Genomic DNA, 22,839 nt, shown 5'->3' with positions numbered 1-22,839 from the left:
TCAGTTCATTTTGTAGGGCAAGGATGAATTAGTCGCCTTAACAAATGTCGTCGCAGTTGTCATGACCTGCATTGGGTCTTTTAGTATTTATTTCCTGCCGTCTGCAGGCTTGTTTCCTTTTTCATTGCTATTTTCTCGCTTGGGATTGAGTTTTTTAAAATGTTAAGACAAGTACCGTCACCTCCGCCGGAGGCGATGGTACTTGTTTCCAGAAGGGGGACCTCATAATCCTCATTAACCCCACAGTAGGGTGATTCCACGTCAGTTCATGCAATGATGGTCCGGGTCATAATTTAGATATTTTTGTTAAAAATATATATGAAAGCCATGTTCTTGGGAGGAACATTCAGCTAGATATGAACGCCGTAACAATTTTTTTCGCTGAGAAATAAAATGGAGAAGCTTGAGCCGTGGAAATTGAGAAGATTTCACAATGCTACTTTGCACAGTCGTCATTTCCTTATCGAACCTTTCACGGCACCATAACTTTTTTAATAGGTTTTACAAAGGTTATACAACAGATACATAAAAAATTAAAAATATCCATAAAATATTTCAATGCAAACAAAAATATCAAACATGGCACAAAAACGCGTTTTAGAGATATATTCACCATTTTTTTTGCAAATAAACCATCTTTCATAATACTTCACAAAACATATCAAAATGCGCGTATTTAAATATTCTTTACGAATATATAAAGATAATATGCCCACCCTTAAACATATTTTTGTTATCAACGCGGAAATTCGGCTGATTTCTCGAAATGTGGCAAGATTGGGCGTCGATATTTAAAAAACTCCATCTTTTATTTTCTTTAAACTCCCCTTGGCACTTTGCAGTGACTTGAACTAACCTGTGATGGCAAAAGATTGAGTAACATATGACCTCCAAGCGGGAAAAGCTACGACAAACCTTCACTCGGAGCGAGCCGACGTCTTCGTCATAGCGGCTTTGCCGCACAGCACCAAACGTTTGGGCGTTAGTTATGGCATGTATTTTATATTATTAAAATTCTTTTTTTATACACGGTGAGTATTAGTGACGTGAAAAGGAGCTTTGAGCTGGAATGCCATTAATTAGCTTACAATTCACAGGAATAAAACGGCCCCACTCTGCAAATTCGCTACCTATGCATCATACATAAGCTTAAAACTCTCAGTTGCGCGAATGGCCATGTATACATCTTGCCTCTCGGCATATGCTGACTTTCACAGATTAGTTTCCTGGAGAGTTTCCTGGATTCCTTTGACAGGTTTTACGGTGGTCCACTTTGCTTGCTTCACCGCACGAAACTCTCGAACTCGAAGACAGTTGTGAGCACTGCGCAGAGTGGTTTGACGCGTTTTGCGAAGTGCTGAAGGCATGTAGTTCTCACCAGGAACGCAAGCGATTGTACTTGCTTCTGCCATCAATCATCCTGAAGAAAACAATATTGCGTCTGGTGTCGGGTGCGACTGCCTACATGATTGATCAAACATGAAAACTGAAGCGCAAAGGTGGTGTTTGGGCAACCCCTGATCCCTACATGGGGAAAAAGGCGAATGCCGAAGACGGGGGGGTTGCAATTGAGTACTACACACGCGATGACCTCGCATGCTCTGTTCAAAGCCCCGACAAAAAGGAAGTCGTCAAAGCCATGATCAACGACATGTTCAAAGTCGTAAAAAGGTTTATGACCCGCTCTATTAAGGAAGCTTACCAGCTGTTTAGGAAGGACCATCCCCAACCCGAACTAGGCATCTCCAAATTTTATTCCCTACGACCAAAATGGGTAAAAAAAAAAGTCCGGAGCACGAGGTGTGCGCATGCATATATTGCGTGAATTTTCAGTTGCTTTTAACGGCAATAACAAATGCCCCAAAGAAGACATTTACCGAAGACGACCTCAAGCGCATCTACCTCTTCTGCGCTCCACAGAACGATTGCTTTCTGCGCCGTTGCGAAAAGTGCCCAAAAACGCAGAGCATCCCGCTGCAGTCGCTTCATCTCGACGAAGACCAAGAGATCTGTTTCGCGTTATGGGACGCTGGCGAACTCGTCAAAAAGGTTATGGACACTTCTGCCTTCCTGCGGCAATAGGAGAGCGAAAAGTATATGAGGCATTCTTACATCCTTGACCTTGAACGAAGCCTGATACATGACACAAGAACCGCCTTACCACCCAAGGCAGTGATGTTCTACTTCGATTTTGCGGGAAAATGGACAGTACTCTTTCCAACGGAAGTGCAGAGTTTTCATTGAAAAAAAACTCAAGTGTCTCTCTCCACAAGTGTGGTTACGTCCACGCAAGGCACGCAAAGCTTTGCCGTTGTCACCGATGGTACACGAAACATGACACAGCTCACGCTCTTCTAGCCACATAGGCCATAAAAGAGTATGTTAATGTTCATTTCCCAGTCTTTTTTTAAATAATTTTTGTATCAGACGGAGCGGCGGCGCATTTCAAGAATCGCTTCCAATTCCACGAATTGTCTCGGAAGCCGCACTCTTCGGCAAGATGGATCTTTTCAGCCACTGGACACGGAGAAAGCGCTTGTGATGAAGTAGGTGGAAGAACCAACGCTCACCAAGTTCCTCGCTTGCGTTGAGTTGAGCGAGATCTTCGCTCAACTTAACGATTGCCACCGCTAAAGACTTTGTGGAAGTGCTACGTAAAAAAGTAACAAATGTCTGCATGTTCCACCTGTCTGTGGAACGGGTTCGAGAGTTTCGTGCGGTAAAGCAAGCAGAGTGGACCACCATAAAACCTGTGAGAGGAATCCAGGCTTCTCATCTGTGGAAGTCATCATATGCCGAGAGGCCGGATGTATACATGGCTACTCGCATAACTGAGAGTTTTAAGCTTATCTATGCATAGTTAGCGAATTCGCACAGTGGGGCCGTTTTGTTCCTGTGAATTGTAAGCTAATTTATGGTATTCCAGCTCAAAGTCCATTTTCGCGTCACTAATACTCAGCCCTTATGAAAAAAAAAATTAATAATATAAAATACATGCCATAACTAACGCTCAAAACGTTTGGTGCTGTGCGGCAAAGCCGCTATGACGAAGACGTCGGCTCGCTCCGAGTGAAGGTTTGTCGTAGCTTTTCCCGCTTGGAGGTCATATGTTACTCAATCTTTTGCCATCACAGGTTAGTTCAAGTGACTGCAAAGTGCCAAGGGGAGTTTAAAGAAAATGAAAGATGGAGTTTTTTAAATATCGACGCCCAATCTTGCCACATTTTGAGAAATCAGCCGAATTTCCGCGTTGATAACAAAAATATGTTTAAGGATGGGCATATTATATTTATATATTCGTAAAGAATATTTAAATACGCGCATTTTGACATGTTTTGTGAAGTATTATGAAAGATGGTTTTTTTGCAAAAAAATTGTGAATATGTTTCTAAAACGCGTTTTTGTGCCATGTTTGGTATTTTTGTTTGCATTGAAATATTTTATGGATATCTTTAATTTTTTATGTATGTGTTGTATGACCTTTGTAAAACCTATTAAAAAAGTTATGGTGCCGTGAAAGGTTCGATAAGGAAATGACGACTGTGCAAAGTAGCATTGTGAAATCTTCTCAATTTCCACGCCTTAAGCTTCTCTATTTTATATCTCGGCGAAAAAAATTGTTACGGCGTTCATATCTAGCTGAATGTTCCTCCCAAAAACATGGCTTTCACATATATTTTTAACAAAAATATCTAAAATATGACCCGGACCATCATTGCATGAATTGACGTGGAATCACCCAGTACTCGAGAATGGGCTCGCAATCAGCATTGAAATACGCCTCCACCTCTGGACCTCGCGCTCTTCAAATTATGAGTGGTGTACCCAGGTAATTTTAAAAAATTTTATGTCATCAAAGTGCCAATTCCCAGAGAACAATATGACACACAAAAAAACCTATCTGGGTAAAAAGTTGTCAAGTTTAACAATCTTGTTTTTGTCAGATTGTGTATATAGGTGGAAACATTTTATCGAGGGTCTATGCCCTTGATGAATGATTTATAATGATTTATTTCAGAAGAACGAAAACTTTGCAAAACTATGCCGTGTGACATCTAAATATAGACAACGTTTGTTTCAGCTATACAATCTGCTGCATTGCTGATTTGCTCCACGCCAGATTTTTCCGCCTTCTTCATCATTCTTTAAAACATCGACACCAATATGTGCACTTAAGTGGTCTTTCTTCTTTGGTCAAACCAATTACTTCCGGTGTTCCCCAGGGTAGTATATTAGGTCCGCTTCTATTCAACATATATGTGAATGATATAGTTAACATAGATAAAGAAGCTAAACTTGTTATGTATGCTGACGATACGAGCTTATTTTTTTCTGCCGACGAGCCAAACTTACTTATCAGTCTTGCAAATAAAACATTATCAAAATTAAATGCATGGGCAAATGAAAACTCGCTGAAAATTAACACAAGCAAAACGAAAGCCATTGTTTCGTCCTAAAAATAAAGAAGTCTCGTACAATACTAGCCTTATCTTAAACGCGTCACCTATTGACATTGTGTGTTCTTTTAAAACGCTTGGCGTTCTTTTTTCTGAAAACATGTCGTGGGACTGCCACGTAAATCACGTTGTCAGTAAGTTATCTTGTATCGTCGGGTTGGTTAATCGAAATCGCTCTGTCTTGCCAATTTCTGTGCGACTACTTAGATACAACTCCCTTTTCTACTCATACTTAAGTTATTGTCACCTCGTATGGGGCACGACCACGTCAACAAATTTAGGTAAGATATTTTTACTTCAAAAGAAAATAATCAGAATTATATGTAACGCTCCGTATGACTCTCATACTGCAGACTTCTTTACGCGCTTTGCAATTATTACTGCACATAATTTATATAATTACAGGTTAAACGTTAGTTTTAAAAACGAAGAAAAAAGGAATTCTCGCTTTCTAGCTGAACTTTCAGCACTGACCAAAAATATTCAGGCGTATCCCACTCGTCACACTGAGTATTGGAAGATGATCCCTCACAGAACAAATTATGGTAAGCAAATGCTCAAACACACCCTACCGTTCTTACTCAACAGCCTCATAAGTTATGATTTGGACCTTAGCTGAATACATGTGAAATTTGTACTGTCCTTGCTAAAAATGTAATCATGAATGACTGTCAAGCCACTGTATTTCAATCTTTATTTCCCTTCCCTGTTTTATAACTTGTTCGTTGTTCTGCTGCCGTCTGTCTTGCCACTGTAGGGGGCCGGAGACTCGTCAAGCTGTTCCTTTGCAGCTTTTTTCTCCGGCCTCCCCTTCATCATTGATGAGAAATAAAAACTTATTATTATTATTATTATTATTATATTTTTCCCTGAGATACCCACAGGAATCTCCAGTTGTTGGCCTTCTTGCCTTCAGTAGCCTTCTCAAGCAACACTTTGTTGTCTGGGCACAAACGTTCTTTCACGTACACAAGTCCCGAGTGATCAAAACCGAAATCATATGTGCTTAGCCTGTGTTATTTCGTTGTCTAAGTACCTTGTTACGGACGTTGTGCGAAATAAAGCGCACACTTACATTTGGTTTTGCCTTATCTTTTGTCGGGACGCGGTGGATAAAATATGTAACGTCTTGGGTTGTTCCAGACTCGACTCGGTAGTTAAGCTGGTCTGGAACGGTTGGCAAGAACACTAACGTTTTATTTAGTTAAGATTTGGCCGAATTCCGAATAATGATGAAGACGCGATGTCGGCGTCTGTCCAGGCCTCTGGTCCCATGTCGTTCTGTTGTGCGCCGTCTCCTGTTCGGTCTCCTTGTGTCGTCCTGCGCCTTATTCTTTTCAACCCTCGGGCGGAGGGTTACCTCTTGATGGCGTGAAGCGGTGCAATCGCGAGGCACTACGGCTGCCAGACGAGACATCAGTGTCCCTTGTGCTGTAGTTGGATTGCCAGGATATTATCCAACATTATGCAATGGATATTGCGCGAAACTGATGTAAGCACGCGGCAAAGTCTGCCGACGATCCAGCGGTGCCTGAGCCGGGTAACCTCACCCGAGGCTTTCCGGAGCCGTTCGGGTCGAACGGAGAAATGCAGAAGCGCTGTGTGTCGGTGTGGATTGCAAAATTTATGTGAAGGTTTTAGCCAGACGATAACAGAGTGTCATACAATGCCTTGTAGGGTCGCACCAGACATGCGGCAGAAAGGAGCGGAATTATTGGCAAGAACGTTCATGTTGCGAGATGCATTTTGGAAGGTTGTAACGCTCCCGAGGGACGAGTCGCAATGTCGCAGCTCGACCTAGACACAACTTTTGATTGTGTGTCACATCAGGCACTTTTTTAGTGTTTTGGCACATGCAAATGCTGGCTCTATTATAATTAAGGGTGTAAAAATGTCGTACAGGGGTTGTTCTACATAGTGAACAGAAGTGTAAAGGAAAACGTCGAAGTTCGGTCCTCCGTGCGACAACGTTGCCCGTTTTCGCCCTTACTTTTTGCCATTTTCTTTGAACCGTTTTGTTTAAGGATCGTCAGAAATGCTAATATTTGGGGTTGTAAACAACACTCAACGTTACGAAAACACTGAATTGGGAAACTCACCCTTGAAACCTGGACCGCTGGCGTCCACCGATACCAAACTAAATACGATAACAGCGCCACCCTTTAGCGACGAGCTGAAACATGAAAGCTACTGCTTCCAAGAGTACCTAACTCCCGGGCTCGAGGCACCAAGTTCGCTGCTCAATCTTTTTTCTTTACTGTGCCAAGAGTGAGCTTTTAGAGAGCATGTTTTTGCGTAGAAACAAACGAAAAAAGCTCTTTTTGTAGGAAATTTTTTTTTGGAGATTAGTACAGAATAATAGGAGCGTGATGTTTTCATAAAATCTTTAGTTTACAAGGTTTTTGCGTTACAATTAATACTGTTTTTATACAACCTTGTCTCACCGTTGATTTCAGGTAGCGCGTCCTAACTTCGGTGATCAATTGCGGCGCGTCCGCTTGGGAGAGGGGGGTTGGCAGCCCTGAAACCCCTGCCATTGTGTACGTTTCGGCGCCAAAATGGCCGATCAGAGCCAAAATCGAACAATAACAGCGAACGCTATCGAATGTGATACCAATACACTCCGTGCGGGAACTATAGGGGGCGCTTTGAAAAACGCGCGCAGCGCCGCTAGCGGAGGAGCTGGCGTTCGACCGTGAGGCGCGTTCAGCAGCCGGCGGCGCCTTTTCGCATGCCAAGCTGTGGCGGCGGAAGCGCGCACGGACGAAACTTTTGCTTTTTGAGCCGATACGTTGAGGGTGACGTTGCGTGAATGCTGGGGCAGACCTAAGAAGGGCATTTAGCTGTTCTCTTCTTATATATTGAGTTTTAGTCGTTATTCGGGGGAATTTCTCTAGTTGCGGCCAAAAAAGGCGTTGGAGCAATTTTCCGAAAAGCAAGACGGCCGCCACCATAATTGCTTTGAGTGGGAAATTTATTTCGCTCGTCGCTGTAAACGTAGGACTGCTGGAACGATGATATTGGAGGCGAGTGAGATGTCCACTAAGTTTCTGCACGAAGTGTGCCAAGTTTCATTAAGACAGCAGGTGTGAAAGTTGTTTCTAACGAATGAAGAAATAAAGCTGTCGGTATATCCAATATTGAACCCAAAATGTTGTGTTATAGCGGGCTGTGCAAAGTGCAGATTTGGGCACACAGGTGCTTGGACTTGACAGTAACATGACACAGCACTTATCATACAAAAAAAAAAAAGGTGGCATAGGGAAACCAGGTGAAAATTTGGTTTGGGCGGCGTAACTCAATGGGAACCGGTTTTGACCATGAAAAGGCTGTCAAGAGTATACCACTGGTCGGGGGAGGTGGAGACTTTAGAGGTAGAAAGGGACTAGTGGACTGTACTTCCAATTGAAACAACTTTACGAAAGGTGGTTCCAAAGCCGAGAAAACGAAGTTGTCGGCCAACACACGGTTTTTCCGCCAAGGGCTTTTGCGGTCAGCTGTTGTGTGATAACCTGTTGTGCGAGGAGCTGATTTTCTGCCCACAGGTACTTTGACATGACCGTCACTTGGCACAACACTTATTATAACAAAAATAGTTGCCATAGCGAAACCAGGTGGAAATTTAGTTTGGGCGGCGTAACTAAATGGGAACTGGCTTTGACCGTCAAAGGCTGTCAGAAAATATCACTCATCGTGGGAGGTGCACACTTTACAGGTAGGAAGGGACCAGTGGACGGTACTTCCAGTTCGAACCACTTTGCGATAGGTGGCTCTAAAGCCGAGAAAAAAAAATTGTTGTCTACAGAACTCGGGGTGTCAGTGTTTCCACACCCAAAAGGAGGCTGATCAAGAAAGAAAGCAGACCACATAAACTTCCATACTCAAACGCCGATTCTCCAGTCATTTCGAGGTTCGTGGTTGTTTTCTTTAGATTTATATTTGTCACTTTTTTTACCGTTCAAATCTTTCTTCATGAAGTGCAGATTGCGTGCCATATTTGTCCGGAAATATCATCGACACGTACGATGGGGACGAAACTTCTTTAGAGGGCATTCCTCCAACGAAATTGGCACTGCATACCCGCGAGTGTGGGATGGCATTTCAGTTCGTCCCATCGGCGCTGACACATGTAGGCGTTACTGGTACGAAAACAAACGCAGAGCGCAAAGTGGCAGTGTAGAATATGTCAGCCGTGCCGACACAGTGGCAGACATGATCGGGACACCGAATTTCTCGCGTCGTAGGGCACGGCTCCATCGTTGTCGCTGTCCCACAAAACATCGGCGAGGTGAAAAACTGTGAAACTTTGTCTCCACGAGATACGACGCATAACTATTGAAGCACTTAATGACGCAGCACAGGCAGCACTTCATGCTGTGAACCCAGCGCAACAGCACCACTCCGACTTCAACGCGTACCAACGTACGCGGCGTGGTTTCGGTTTCGTTTTCTCTGCGGTGCTCACTGCCTACCTTCGGTACCGGCCGCGCGGCGGCGCGCCAGTCGCGTCGCACGGAGTGTATACCCTAGTGTAGCCATGCAGTTCCCGGAGTGACCGCTGCAGGAGAAATGGCGGCGTTGCTATCGCGTTTAGTTTGGTTCTCGAGTACTGAACGGCGCCATTTTTGTTTTTAATGCAGGCTCCTATGACAGTTTCCCAAGTGAGTATTCTAGTAACGTTGACTACACTCAAGCGAGGTGAAAGTCTATTCATACGTAGATGATACTCCCGTTTATTTTTTTTTTTTGTTTGATCAGAATAGTTTGTGCGAGGTAGTCAGCACTGCTTCGTCTTATTGTGCAAAATCGGGTGGTTAATTAACTGGAGTAAATGCACAGGGTTCTGGCACGGGAACTGGGACACCACACCTAATGATTTCTTAAATGTTCAGTGGACGACCTTGTCGGCGAAGTATCTCCGTCATGTTGCTAGACCATTGCCGAGATACTGTGCCATATTGAAACGATGACACGGAGAGGGGGAGAACGAAAGCGGAGAATTGGAAGGGGCGGGATTTGTGAATGTTTGCGCCTGCCACTGTCTGTAACCTGTTCTTGACTTCAAAATATGGTATGTGTTGCAATTTTTGTCCATGTCGCGTATCAACATGCGGAGACTGCACAGAGAATTCGCAGCCTTCGTCTGGAGTTTAGCCTGGGAGCGCACGCAGCTCCGACGAACTTGTTTTGATCAGTTCGGGGGGGGGGGGGGGGGGGGGGGGGGGGGGGGCTAAGCTTGTCTCAATTGTTTATTCAGCATATTGTATGTAAGTTTATGTTTCTGCGCGATCAGGCAGATTTATTTTTTACGCAGTGTTATTCAGATGCGATTACGGAACTCGTTGCCTGAGTTCGTAGTGTCGTCAAGTAACGTAATGTGCTCGAATGTCCAGCGTTATTTGCGTGGAGTGGTGCTTTCATTAAAATTGTTAAAAATGCGTTTTTCTTTAGAGTATTTGGGTTCGGTTTCACAAAGGAAACTGTATATGGATTTAGTGGAGGCCCTAATGCCAACCACCCCCTGTACAGGTCCTTATACCCAGATAGCCCCACCTTGGACGTTTTCAAAAGAGTTAAAAGAATGCCGGTAAAGCCCGCCGTTAATTCTTTTTTTTTAGATTACACTGCGGCGCACTGGCAGTAAAGACATGGCTGGAGGAAGGAGGCTTATTTGGACCGTGGTCTACCAATTGCATTTTCTTTAAAAAGCCTGAAACCATAGAGCATGTATTCAGCGGATGTTGGGAAGCCATCTTTTACTGGGACATCCTCCAACACACTCTTAAAATTGAGTTACCCATAACTGCGCGAAGAATTCGCTTCCTGCCAGTCGAAAACAACGGTTGGAACCCCTACGACATCTTTCGTAATATATGAAAGACGGGGATGGGATGCGCCATGCGGATGTGAACGCCCGCATCGTCAGAGTGAACTTTGTTGAAAGTGTGGCCTATATCTAAGGTTTGATGTTTTCGGAGTTTATTTTTCGTCAAATTCGGAAGGTGTTTTTCGGAGTTTATTTTTTGCCGAAGATTCGGAATTTATTCGGAGTTTATATTTGTTTCATTTCTAATTTTCCGAAATTCGAAGTTTAATTTCGCAGCGTTTTCTTATAAAATAAATATATAAATAATAACGGGATGTAAACGTATCCCAGATGAAAAATAAAACGTGTCAACGTGCCAAAACGTGTTGTGTCAATTAAAGTTGTTTTTCAGTTGAATCTGGCGTTTGTGCCATTTTCATTTGGCAACACTAATTTGTCCTACAACAAAAGTCGCACACATATGTTGCTTCAATAAACATCACTACCTTAAAATCAATAAACTCCCGGAGGCAGCCGCTAGGAAGCTCGTAGTCATCCTATCCTATTCCATCAATCTATCCCGCGGCCGCGCGAGGTGGAGTGGTTAAGGAGGTAACAGAGAAGTTTCAACTGCCCCTATTCCCTATTTCATACAATCTCTATGGTACATAGCTTTCAGTGCTACAAAAACATACCCTCTCGTTTCTCTAAATCACAAATCGAATGATCCGAACAGGAAACCAAAAAGAATGGCTTTTGTCGTGCCCCGAATATGCAATGACCTGTTGCCCTGAATCAACTTTGACAAGACAAGCGCTAAGACTCCTTTTGACAACGGTCTGTGTTTTGAAAGATAGTTACGGTGCCACTTTCCAAGGACCAATGACCCTGCGCTGCTCAACATGTAAAAAAAAAAAAGAAAAAAAAGAAATCGTGTGTGTGGGTGTGGGGGGGGGGGGGGGGGGGGGGGAGGGGATGTAGGAATTTGCGTACCGACGCCGATTCGCCGTTTCCCACGTGGTCCGTCAACAACCCGAGTCCAGCCTGGTTCTTTCACGGGAGCGGGATTCCGCTCCCAGTTTATTCGTACAACAAAACACAACGCTACAAAACACTTAATCTAAACTACAAATACACGCGACATTATACAAATATTTACAAACGCACGTTAAGACCAACGCTAAACACAAAGTAGGCCCTTAGGCCTCGCGTCCCGCGATATCCAGATCCGGTCGCGTCCGGAGTTCTTAGAGGCCTCTTGCCCCCTGCCCCATCGCTGGGCGAGGAGGTTTCTTCTCGCCTGCCACGGGGGCGCCTGCAGCGCCCTCCAGTGGCTAGGAGAGAAAGCGGCGCGTCGGGAGCCGAATTCGAGATCCCGATCGACCCCGCGGCAACACGACCATGTGATCGTGTCGCGGCCAAGATTGGCCGAATGGTTTGATGGGCGCCCTCGTGAATTCACGGTGCGCCATACTCCCCTCTCCTAAAAATCGAAGTACGCCGGAATTCAGACGTACGGCTAGGCTGCTGAAAACACCGTCGCTTGGTTTGGCCTGGAGACCCCCCACACGCACACACACACCGCTGGTCCCATGGGTCGTCCTCACTGAGGTCCATCAGTTCGCCCGAGACCTGGGGTGCGCGGCCACCGCACACCTCACAGTAGACTTTGCCGACTTCGGCTTGGCGGCAACCTCCGGGGCAACGGGGTCCTTGAGCAGTGTGCCTGGCCACCATGAGACTGGCCCCCCCCAGGAAGTGGTGCACTGGAGAGGGACTGTGGTTGTGACCCACCTGCGACAGCCCTCCCGGAGCGCTGTGGGGCTGGAAGTCCAATGTCACTGAGAACTGCACCTCGGCGTCCTGTGTGGCGTCGCGGACGTCCAACGAGGCTCCCCGAGCTGTGGTTCCGGCCGGGGAGTACGCCGCCCGAAGACGAGGAGTTCAGCCCAGGCTGGTGTTTGTCCAAACGGCGACTCCTCCTTTCATCCTCTCCCAGACAGGACCATTCGGTGCACACCAAGTTGCGTCTCGAAGCAGTAGCCGCAGGGGCGATGACGCACAAGATGGGAAAAGTCCAAGGCGAGCGCCCAGCGAGGGAGCAGTACCCCAACACCAACAGCAACGCCTCACACAAAAAAAACAAACAAAAAAAACATTCAAACCAAAAACAAGAAAAACAAACACTGAGGGTTCCGAGGCACCCTCCCCCCACCCACAAAGAAAAACAATACAAAAAAAATGCCGGGAACGCCGATTTCGGATCGCTCCCCCTCTTCTTCCCTTTCCCGGGTTACGGAACGCCGATTTCGGATCGTCCCCCCTCTTCTTCCCTTTCCCGGGCCACGCACTCTACGAAGTTCCGATCCCATCGGGTTGCCTCCGGCTACGCGTGTTGTAGCTGTGCCGCGGTGGTCCCAGGAACTCCTGAGATTGTTGGCGCCCGCGAATGCCCCTTTGCGGCCGCTTGACCGGCTCATCCCCTTCCCTGGGGAAAAAGGGTTTCAGTTTGCCGATGTGAACTGTCCCGCGGACGAGATCAGAATTCTGGTCCCTCAGCGTGTATGTCAGTCGAGACTTCTTGGAATCGATGACAAAGGGGCCAACCCACTTGGGGGCCAACGCCGCCGAGAAGAACTTACTCGCATCGCTCTGCACGTGACTTCGCCGCAGAACGGTGTCGCCCACCTCGAACTGCGCATCGCGGTGCGCTTTGTCGGTGCTCTTCTGCTCCGCCCGCGCGCGAGCCCTGTTTCCGCGGGCGGCGTCCAGCGCCCGCGACAGTCGCTCTCTTATGGGCGTCGCGAAATCCTCGTGCGAGGGCACCGCTCTGGCCGCGCTCTGTCGCGGGCGAAGAACCGCATCGGTCGGCGTAGAGAGTTCTCTGCCGAAGTTCAAAAGCGCCGGCGTGAACCCAGTGCTGCGGTTGAGGTTGGACCGCAATGCAAACGAAATCGAATCCAAGTGCAGATCCCAGTCCCGCTGCTTACGAGTATACGCCCCGAGCAGCGGCTTGATGTCGCGGTTCCGCCGCTCGGTCACATTTGCTTGTGGATGGTAACACGAAGTCTTACAATGCTTAATCCCGAGGGCCTGGCAGGTTGCCGCGAAGACTTTCGAGCAAAATATCGAGGCGTTGTCACTCACCAGTCTCTCGGGGAACCCGTAGCGACACCAGACTTCGGACAGCCTGCTCAGGACTCCCTTGGCTGTCACCTTCCGCATTGGAAACATCTCGACGAATCCGGTGAAGTGGCAAGTGACTACCAACACATGTTGATAGCCTCCGCTTGACCGCGGCAGGGGTCCCATCAAGTCGCAGGCCGCGATCTCCCATGGCCGCGTACTCACGATGGGCTCGAGCAGGCCAGGTGGTCTGCCGCCCCTGGGCTTGCGCTCTTGGCACACTGCGCAGCTACGGACATAACGGCACAGCTGCCCCTTCATGCCCGGCCAGGTAGCGAAACGGCGCAGCTTATGCCACGACTTCGGTGCACTGCCGTGACCGTCCGCATCGTGGTAGTGACGCAGCGCTGCCACTCTGAGATCGCGGGGAATCACGGTCTTGAACGACTCACTTGAATCGCTCTCTTCCGGGAAGTAGCGCAGCAGGACGCCGTCCCCATCGATCAGGTAAGATTCCAGCTCACCTGCTTCGATGTCTGACTCCTGGGCGATGGCACTTGGCCCTCTCGGTGTTCTGGAGTGCCGGAGCGTCTTTTCGCCCGTCTGGTCAGGATCCATCTCTTGCCTGAGCCGGTCGAAGATAGCGCGACAAAACGAATCGCTCTGCTGCGCTTCGTACAGTTCCGTTCGGTTGAACGCCGGTCCCAGTGAGGTAATCGCCTCAGCCAGCTGCGCGACGCCGCCACAGTGGGGAGCGGAGCGCGAGGCGGGATTTCCCGTCTCCTGGGGGATGGCCCCGCCTCCGTAGTCTGCTGCCTCGCGCGGTGGGGGATCCACGGGTGCGCGGGAGAGGGCGTCGGCCACCACATTTGTCGTGCCCTTCCGGTACCGAATTCGGTACTCGTACTTCTGCAGTGTCAAGGCCCAGCGCGCCAGTCTTCCGGCGGGTTCCTTGATTCGGGAGAGCCACGCGAGGGCCATATGATCCGTCTCGATCGTGAATTCCGTCCCCTCGACATAATGATCGAACTTCTTAAGAGCAAAAATGATGGCGAGGCATTCGCGCTCACTCACCGTGTAGTTCTTCTCTGCCGGGTTCAGCGCCCGGCTGGCAAATGCCACCGGGCGGATCTCTCCCTCGGTCTCCTGCAAGAGCACCGCGCCGAGTCCCTGGTCGCTGGCGTCCGTCTGGATCGTGAAGGGCCTATTCAGGTCTGGCAGTTTGAGGGATGCTGTACGCGCCAAGGCCTCGGTCAGCTGGAGGAACGCCTCCTCCTGCGGCGCCTCCCAGCTCCAGGGAGCCGCTTTCCTCAGCAATTGCGTGAGGGGTGCCTGCATGGCTGCGCAGTTCGGGATGTAGGCTCGGTAGTATCCTATCATGCCGAGAAAACGGCGCACTCCCCCGACATCGGTAGGGACTGGGAACTCCAAGATCGCCCGCAACTTGTCCGCGTCGGGGGAAACTTTTCCTCTCTCGATCCGGAATCCCAACAAGCTGATCTCAGAAGCTCCAATTTGGGCTTTAGTCGGGTTAAGTGTGAGGCCGGCCATCCGCAGTTTGCGCAACACGTCCTCGAGGTGACGAAGGTGGTCCTCGAAAGTTTCCGAGTACACAATGATGTCGTCCAGGTACGCGAGCGCGTGCTGCCACTTGGCATCTCCGAGCACCCCGTCGATCAACCGCTGAAATGTCATCGGTGCACCTGTTAATCCGAACGGCATCCGAGTGAACTCGAACAAGCCTCGGTGACACACGAATGCAGTTTTGCTTTCGTCGCCCGGGCTCATCTCCACTTGGAGGTAGCCTTTGCTTGCGTCGAGGGTAGTGAAATACTTCGCCTTCCCCAGATTCGAGATGATTTCTTCGATGCTCGGAAATGGATACGCATCTTTTACGGTCACCGCGTTCAAGCGCCGATAATCGACGCAGAGTCTCGATGTTCCGTTCTTCTTGGGCACCAAAACCACCGGGAATCCCCAGGGGCCTGATGACCGGCGAATGATTCCCGACTTCAGGAGCTCATCGACTGCGGCATCTATCGCTTTTCGCTTCGCCAGGCTCACAGGACGCGGATTGGACTTCCAAGGGCGTGCGTCCCCAGTTTCAATGCGATGTTGCACCTGCTTAGTGCAGCCCGGCTGTTCGGTGAACATTTCGTCAAAGTTGTGCAGCAAAGCCGCCAACCTCTCTCGCTCTGGTCGAGACAGTCCATCGGCATTGGCCAACGGGTGGCCCATTCCGTCGCAGTGCTCGGCGGAGCTCGGAGTTGGGTGACTCATGGCGTCGTCGCGGTCGGTTCTTTCCTGTTCTGTCGCTTTTCCCAGCGCTGCCGCCATGGCCCCCATGGAGTGCTCTCGGAAACTTGAAAGGGGTGCATGTGCCCCCTCTCGGTACCCGCCACTTGCCACGTCAATGATGATGCCGGTGTGGGCCAGGAAATCCCGTCCCAGAATGATGGGCACTGTCAGCCCGGCCAAATGGACGAACCGCTGTCTCTGCGCCCGTTGATTCCAACGTACCACGAGACGCACTGCTCCCCTCGAGGTCGTCGACCCACAAGCCAACTGGAAAGTGGTCTCCCCATGCCTCACCCGAACGGACTTCTGTTGGAGATGCCTGAGGACCTCGTCCCCAATTAGCGACGCACTAGCCCCGCTATCCAGAAGAGCTGCGAACTCCTTTCCCGCCACCGTCAGGGAAATAAATGGGGCCGCGGTGCTTGTCACTGTTCCGACTCGATACGCCGTCGGCACGCACACAGTCGATGGGGTGTCGGGGACCCGCTCGTTGGTCTGTTTCGCCGCCGATAACTTTATCGGCGGCCTCCTCCGTTTCCCGGTATCTCCCTTGTGCAGTCGCGCCTATAGTGCCCGATTTCGTGGCACCGAAAGCAGCGGCCTCGCCAACCTGGGATAGGACTCTCCCCAGTGGGACGTGCGATGCGCTCACCCCTTTGTGGCAGCGGGTCGGCGGCAGACTGCTCCTGGGCTGCGGCGATCCGTGGTGCGCCGGTCGGCCGGAATTCCGCCGCGTGGACGGCCGCGCTCCCTCCTCGGCGTGATCCTGGCTCCAAGGCGTCATCTGTGAGCTCCCAGGGATTCCCGCTCGGCTCCCCGCTGGCCGCCGCCATTGCGGCTTCCCCCCGTCGACACCCACGTGGCACCGGCCCGTGCCACGCGCATCGGGGTTCGAGCGTGTCGATTGGTGCTGGGGGAAGGTGGTACCTGCGCTCCGCCAGTATGTCGGCCTGAACCTTGCGTGCCTCCTGTGCGAGCTCACTCAGACTTCCGAATGGGCGCCCACGCAGGTACCGCGAAAAGGTGGGATGCGCCTGCCTCACCACCCGCTCGACCTGCTCCTGGTTCGTAGCATTCGGATCGGCGATCTGCAGGAGTTCCTGCATTGCCCGCAGGTACTCAGCAAAGGGCTCAGCGGGAGCCTGCGTTCTTTCATCCAGTTCCCTGCGCATTCTTGGCAGGTAGTCTGCCGGCAAGAACTCTTGTCGGAAGAGGGCCGTGAACTCGTCGAGAGTTCCGGCTGACTCGCCCACAAGGCGATGCCACCTGGCTGCTGGGCCTACAAGAGCCACCGGCAGAACTCTGCCTAGCGTCTCCTTCTCTGTCAGGCCGGTAGCCTTCCGATATCGCTGGATTTCCAGCAAGAAGTCGGTCGCGCTCAGAGCTCGATCGCTGTGTCCGCTGTACTCCGGCACCGGAATGCGGATGAGGGTTTTTGGCGACGGCGTTTCCCTCTGCATGCTCTGTAAGGCCTGAGCGAACGCCGCAACCAACGCCGTGGATTCACGGGACATCTCCGTGCTCTGCGGCATAGACACTACTGGCGATACCGTCGGCGTTTCCGGACTCAGCCCTACGGTCATCTCCGCGGCGTTCCCCTCCGCCAACCCCGAGAGCCGTCGCTCTTTTTCCGCTTGTGTCGTCGCGACGTCCGCCAAAAACATTAAATCTGTTAGCGCGAAATTACCCGCGGCCATCCCGAACACTTGTTTGGACGTGCTCTTTCCACCTTCACAGTGCCGCGGTATAGACCCGCCAACCAGGGGGACCGCCCCGCGTGAACTTTCACGCAGTGTCGTCGACGGACGTTGCGACCGTAATTACGGCTCGCCAGCCCCAACGTTGATGCGCCATTTGTAGGAATTTGCGTACCGACGCCGATTCGCCGTTTCCCACGTGGTCCGTCAACAACCCGAGTCCAGCCTGGTTCTTTCACGGGAGCGGGATTCCGCTCCCAGTTTATTCGTACAACAAAACACAACGCTACAAAACACTTAATCTAAACTACAAATACACGCGACATTATACAAATATTTACAAACGCACGTTAAGACCAACGCTAAACACAAAGTAGGCCCTTAGGCCTCGCGTCCCGCGATATCCAGATCCGGTCGCCACCCACTTGCCTGCCAGTGCCTGCGTCTCGGTCGCGTCCGGAGTTCTTAGAGGCCTCTTGCCCCTAGAGCACTATATAGCTCCTACGGAGCAGAGTAGCGCAATCCTTTGAACTCCGTGTTTTGCCGACAACATGGCCGACAGAGCGGCTCGGCGCGAGTCACGTGGTACTCAGGGTTCCAGGAGGCGGCCCGCCCTATGGGAGAATACATGGAGATCGATACAACACGGCTGATTAAAAAATGAACGGCGAGTTCACACTTTTCAAAACTAGCCTGTCGTGAAGTTAGTAAAGCACTAAACACTTTATCAAAGTTTTAATAATATCGGATGCATGTGCAAATTTTGAGAAGGCAATTTCCAAGGCAATGGCGTTTGAAGCAGACGATTTTTGCTCGCAGCGGAGATGGGCTTTTCGGGTTGGCCAGAGCGGGTCACGTGAATGGTGTGACGTCGCCGTGTCGTCTGCTGCATGATGCCGCTCAAGCAATTTTTAAAAAAAAGTCAGGTCCTTTCGGGGCACAAAACTTAGCGCAAATTATTCTAAAATGTTCCATTATTATGTCAAAAACGATTGCCATTCCGTACATTCCCACATTACTGAAGAAACAACGATTTTCTCACGTTCTCCATGCATTTCTGACCGCAGTTGGAACCTCCGGGCGTTCGCCGCTAGTCGCCGAGAGGCGGCGTTCTAGATTGCGCTACTCTGCTCCGAAGGAGCTATATAGTGCTCTACTTGCCCCCTGCCCCACCGAGTATATATCTATCGATGGGCGAGGAGGTTTCTCCTCGCCTGCCACGGGGGCGCCTGCAGCGCCCTCCAGTGGCTAGGAGAGAAAGCGGCGCGTCGGGAGCCGAATTCGAGATCCCGATCGACCCCGCGGCAACACGACCATGTGATCGTGTCGCGGCCAAGATTGGCCGAATGGTTTGATGGGCGCCCTCGTGAATTCACGGTGCGCCATAGGGAGTGGCATTGGCAAAAAAAATTTGGAGTTTATCGGATAAATCTGAAGTGACCAAAATTATACCGGCGGGTGGCTTTCGGAGTTTTTCGGATATATCTAAGAACACGGAACCTAGTGCTATATCCTTGGTTGAATTAAGTGCATCGGGCGCACCCTGCACCTCCTAATTGGTGGCCGGTCCTGAATGATTCGGTTCCCCTGAAGATATTTTAATGTAACCACGTCGAAAAAGAGTTAAATTGACGTGTTTTAGCGTTTTCTCTATTTGTTTCGTGCACCAAATGCTAAAAAAAACGAAAAAATTAAAAAAAAAGAAGAACGAGCGCTATTTTATGTTTGAACTTTTTAGCGCGTCAAACGGTCGTGTTCAGAGTATCCGGCTCGCGTCCAGCCGGACAACCACTTTTTGATTCAGCGTCTCCACCACGAGTCTGGGACCGCGACAGGCCCATGCCGGGATGCAGCCTAGTGTATGTCTAAACCGCGTCCTTGACCGTCCCTGGCCAGGCACCGACAGGTACCGCGGCGTGACCTGATTATGAACCAAAAGGTCGGGTTGACTCCTTTGTGTAAATTTTCCACCTTACTGCAGAAAACAATCGAGAGCAGAGATACAGGAATCCATTCCATTGTTGAGGGGTCTTTCCCCGTCCGATATCGTTATCGCAGGGAGATAACTACTCGCTCTAACTCGGCCACGTGATCCGTCGTCGCGACAGGTAACCTCTTAAAGCGCTGACTATTGTTCGGGCGTTTCAGACGACTAGTCGCCAGCACGATGGCTTTCTTCAAGGCTGCCGTATTCCTTGTTTGTGTGGTCCTCGCAGCGGCCGGGTCCGCGAGCAAATCGAAGAGGGCCCTGGTCGGAGGCTGGAAGACGCAGGACCCAACCAACCCCAAGTTCGAGAACCTGGCGCACTACGCAGTGTCAACCCAAGTCGAAGGTCGAGAGTACTACGACACGGTCCTCGAGCTCTTGGAGGTGCAGACTCAGGTGAGAAATCTCTATGATTTTTGAGCGCTAAAAGAGATCACGCAGTGGATGTACCTTGTCTCCCGCGTTCGAGCTGCCTCTTGGCGACCGCATGAAGTCACGTGTTCCGAAGCAACCATTGCCTCTTGGACTATGCTTTCGCTGCTTTGCTACGGTTGACATCTGTGTTATATCTTTTGCAAGCTCGATTAAGCGGAGGATTGGCCGACAAGGGATTATCGGGGCTCTCCGGTCAGGCGTGTCACGGCGCAGATCCGTTACTAAAACTCTAAACCTCTTTTCCGTTTCATCATCCACCCAGATTGCAGCGGTGAACTCTATTAAATGCCCTGTGGCAGATAAAGACACCGGATTTCATTGAGTGTATATGATTAACCCTTTGGCAAGCCTGATAATGTGTAAATCCTATGAGCTCACGCCTGGCTCACCTTTTGGGACTTTCTTTCTGTACCGCAACTTTAAGCTCAACTTTCACGTCGGCGCAAAGTAACGCAAAGACCGCAAAGTGTAGCATGAAAACAGTTTCGTTATTTTTATTGTCAAGTAAAGGTCTCGTCAACCCTTAACGACCTTAGTTATCTTGCGAACACGTGGAGAGACACAGAGCTCAGTATCGTCTTTTCTTAACGCGCATCTGTCTTTACTCGATATCCATGCAATATTGTTTGTTATTCCATCGAGCAGATTGTGGCCGGCGTGAACTACAAGTTGAAGTTCACAACGACTCAATCGACGTGCAAGATCGAAAACGGCGTGGAATACTCCAAGGAGCTTTGCCAGCCCAAGACAAACAAGGTTTGTGCTTGCTTTGCGTGGCGTCGTTGCCAACCGCGCCGCGGGTATTTGCCACCATATTAGATCATTCTTGCTACAGCTGCGGGGGAGAACCATGATAGTTGTCTTCTTAATAAAACGCAAAATTATGCTAATCAGTTCATTTATTTTATTTTATTTTAATTTAGTTTATGTACGTTTCCAAGCTGATAATTTATTATTTCATATTGTTTATCAGTAAGCTGCTTTTAGCGTCAATCGAAATGCATTATTGTGAGAATATATATTTCGCTATTGAGACTAGTGATACAGATTTATATTGTTTCTTTATTTTTCATCCGCATAATTTATCTCGCAATGATTACATTGACATGTTTTTTTAATGCAAAAAGAGATGAACAAGGGGACATGGAAAGGCGATAGTCCTTTTCTTTGTGTTCGCCTACTATCATGCCTTGTTAACATGAACCGTTCCCCCAAAAGTCGCCCATATTGTGTCCATCATACTGAGACAAAACTGCACGTATTTCTCCAGTTCCTCCCCAGAAGGTTTGTTCATATAAATGGTTGTCTATCTTAACCGGAACCGTATTAACAAAACATGAGAAGCTTTTTTTTTATTTTTAGCATTATGCACTGACTAGCTATAAACAAGTTTTGTTAAATTGCATAGGTCGGTGGCGTCAGACAGGAGCCAACAGAAGCTAATTTAACTAAACGCAACTGAACGCCAGTGCAGCGATAGTGTTCAATTGTGTGCTTCAAAGGCGTTTCAGCGATACTGCAGTTTTCTCACTATGTTGGTACGAATGCGTTACCCATTTTTTTCGATTTTGGTTCGTCGGGAGTCTTTTCAAACACATTGCTACGAGTCGTTCGTTAGCAATTGGACGATTCCCCGCGAAGCGGAGCGTAACTTTCGTTACACAGCAGGTTTTAATCCTACCTGGCGCCATCACGCGAAAGTTACACAAGCTTTGCTTACCGGCGTCAATGTGCTGCGTCTATCTTGAGTTGACAGGCAGAGCGAAACTTATGTATGTATTGGCGGCTCTGCATGGGGACAAGAGTCAGCTCCTGATGCAAGTAGCGCTGAGCCATATTTTCATTCTCCCCTCACAACTCGCCGGCTGTTTCTACAACAGACAGTCCTTGCTGACATGGTCAAGGGAAGGCGAATTATATCGTAAAGTATTAAAGTGTTATTGACGTCTCTACTTTCTGGTTCAACTTTTGCACGAAGTGATGAGTGTAATTTTTTGAACCGTTACCTTTATTTCAGTGCCGATTATCATCGATGCACTCACCTCATCATCTTCTGACTTGCTCTTTGTATGAATCTTTGCAGGTTGAAGCTGTATGCACAGCAGTCATCTACACAGTTCCATGGCAGAACATCAAACGGGTTTTGTCCTACAACTGCGAAGCTCCCAATGACGTCTAGGTCGCTTGACGTCAGCCGCACGTTAAATGACATGAAAGGATGCATGGAGGCTATAAATGCTGGGTGTTTCAGCAATAAAAAAAATGAAAGACGTTTACAATTCTCTGTGATGCCAAATTAGAGCGCAGCTCTTGAGGAGGAGGAGGGCAATGTACGCAGAGGAGGGTATGACCCTCCTTTTAATCCGTTCCCTCCCCTCCTCCTCTTCTGCTCACCTCCTATTTAGGGGAAAATTTCTCGCTAAATTTAGCATGAAATATTTTCCGCGAAATTTAGCGGGGAAATTTTTCTGCTAAATTCAGCGGGGAAAAATTTCCGCAGAATTTAGCGGGGAGTTTTCCGCTAGATTTAGCGGGGAAATTTACCCATAATGCGACGCACGGTGACCCTCTTGACGTCACAAGTGATATCATCTATGACGTTACTGGTGACCCTCGTGACTTCACGTGTGATGTAATCATGGGAAACGTCCCATAATGCACCGCGCGGTTACGCCAACGGCGACGTTCACGGCGACGCCGCTCAAGCCGGAAACGGGTGCCTAAGAGTTGCGCTCTAAAACAACGTTTTAATAATTCGCTTTCAAGATCCTCTTATTGTATATGGCATCTAGACACGCTCATTACAGTAACTCTTCTTGCATCAATTAATACGTTGAAAATCCTCACTGCTATCATCTTCCAGTCCTCATGCAGTAACAGTGAAAGCAGGGTGAACGCAAATGTGTATTCCGGACCACTACCAAAGAGGCAAATTCGAACAAGTCTAGAACGTGTCTCGAGGCGGTTTCTAAAGGCTAAGTAAACAATAAATGCACAAAACTTGTGTATTTGGTTCTAGCTGCTTAGTCTTGA

The 22,839-nt window shown here is 49.0% G+C and overlaps 1 protein-coding gene and 1 pseudogene across 1 annotated transcript; one reads left to right on the top strand and one right to left on the bottom strand.

Moving 5' to 3' along the window:
* Window positions 1-17,384, bottom strand: LOC120845783 (annotated as a pseudogene).
* A 2,077-nt stretch (window positions 17,385-19,461) lies between these two features.
* LOC115319367 (salivary cystatin-L2-like) lies at window positions 19,462-22,082 on the top strand. Its single transcript, XM_040217322.1, has 3 exons — window positions 19,462-19,767; window positions 20,452-20,562; window positions 21,890-22,082. Exons 1-3 carry the CDS (start codon window positions 19,552-19,554, stop codon window positions 21,983-21,985), a joined length of 423 nt encoding a protein of 140 aa, XP_040073256.1. The 5' UTR covers window positions 19,462-19,551; the 3' UTR covers window positions 21,986-22,082.
* The last annotated feature ends 757 nt before the right edge of the window (window positions 22,083-22,839 follow it).

This window comes from Ixodes scapularis, unplaced genomic scaffold (genome assembly GCF_016920785.2).
Source record: "Ixodes scapularis isolate PalLabHiFi unplaced genomic scaffold, ASM1692078v2 PGA_scaffold10__122_contigs__length_95168666, whole genome shotgun sequence".
In the NCBI taxonomy this organism is placed as follows: Eukaryota; Metazoa; Arthropoda; class Arachnida; order Ixodida; family Ixodidae; genus Ixodes; species Ixodes scapularis.
This window is presented reverse-complemented; position numbering and strand designations above follow the sequence as displayed.

What these genes read in the sequence shown, in the direction of transcription:
- LOC115319367 (XM_040217322.1), top strand. Translation starts at nt 19,552, where the DNA reads ATGGCTTTCTTCAAGGCTGCCGTATTCCTTGTTTGTGTGGTCCTCGCA. An exon ending in TCTTGGAGGTGCAGACTCAG is followed by an intron (nt 19,768 to 20,451) that starts GTGAGAAATCTC and finishes TCCATCGAGCAG; the next exon opens with ATTGTGGCCGGCGTGAACTA. An exon ending in GCCAGCCCAAGACAAACAAG is followed by an intron (nt 20,563 to 21,889) that starts GTTTGTGCTTGC and finishes GAATCTTTGCAG; the next exon opens with GTTGAAGCTGTATGCACAGC.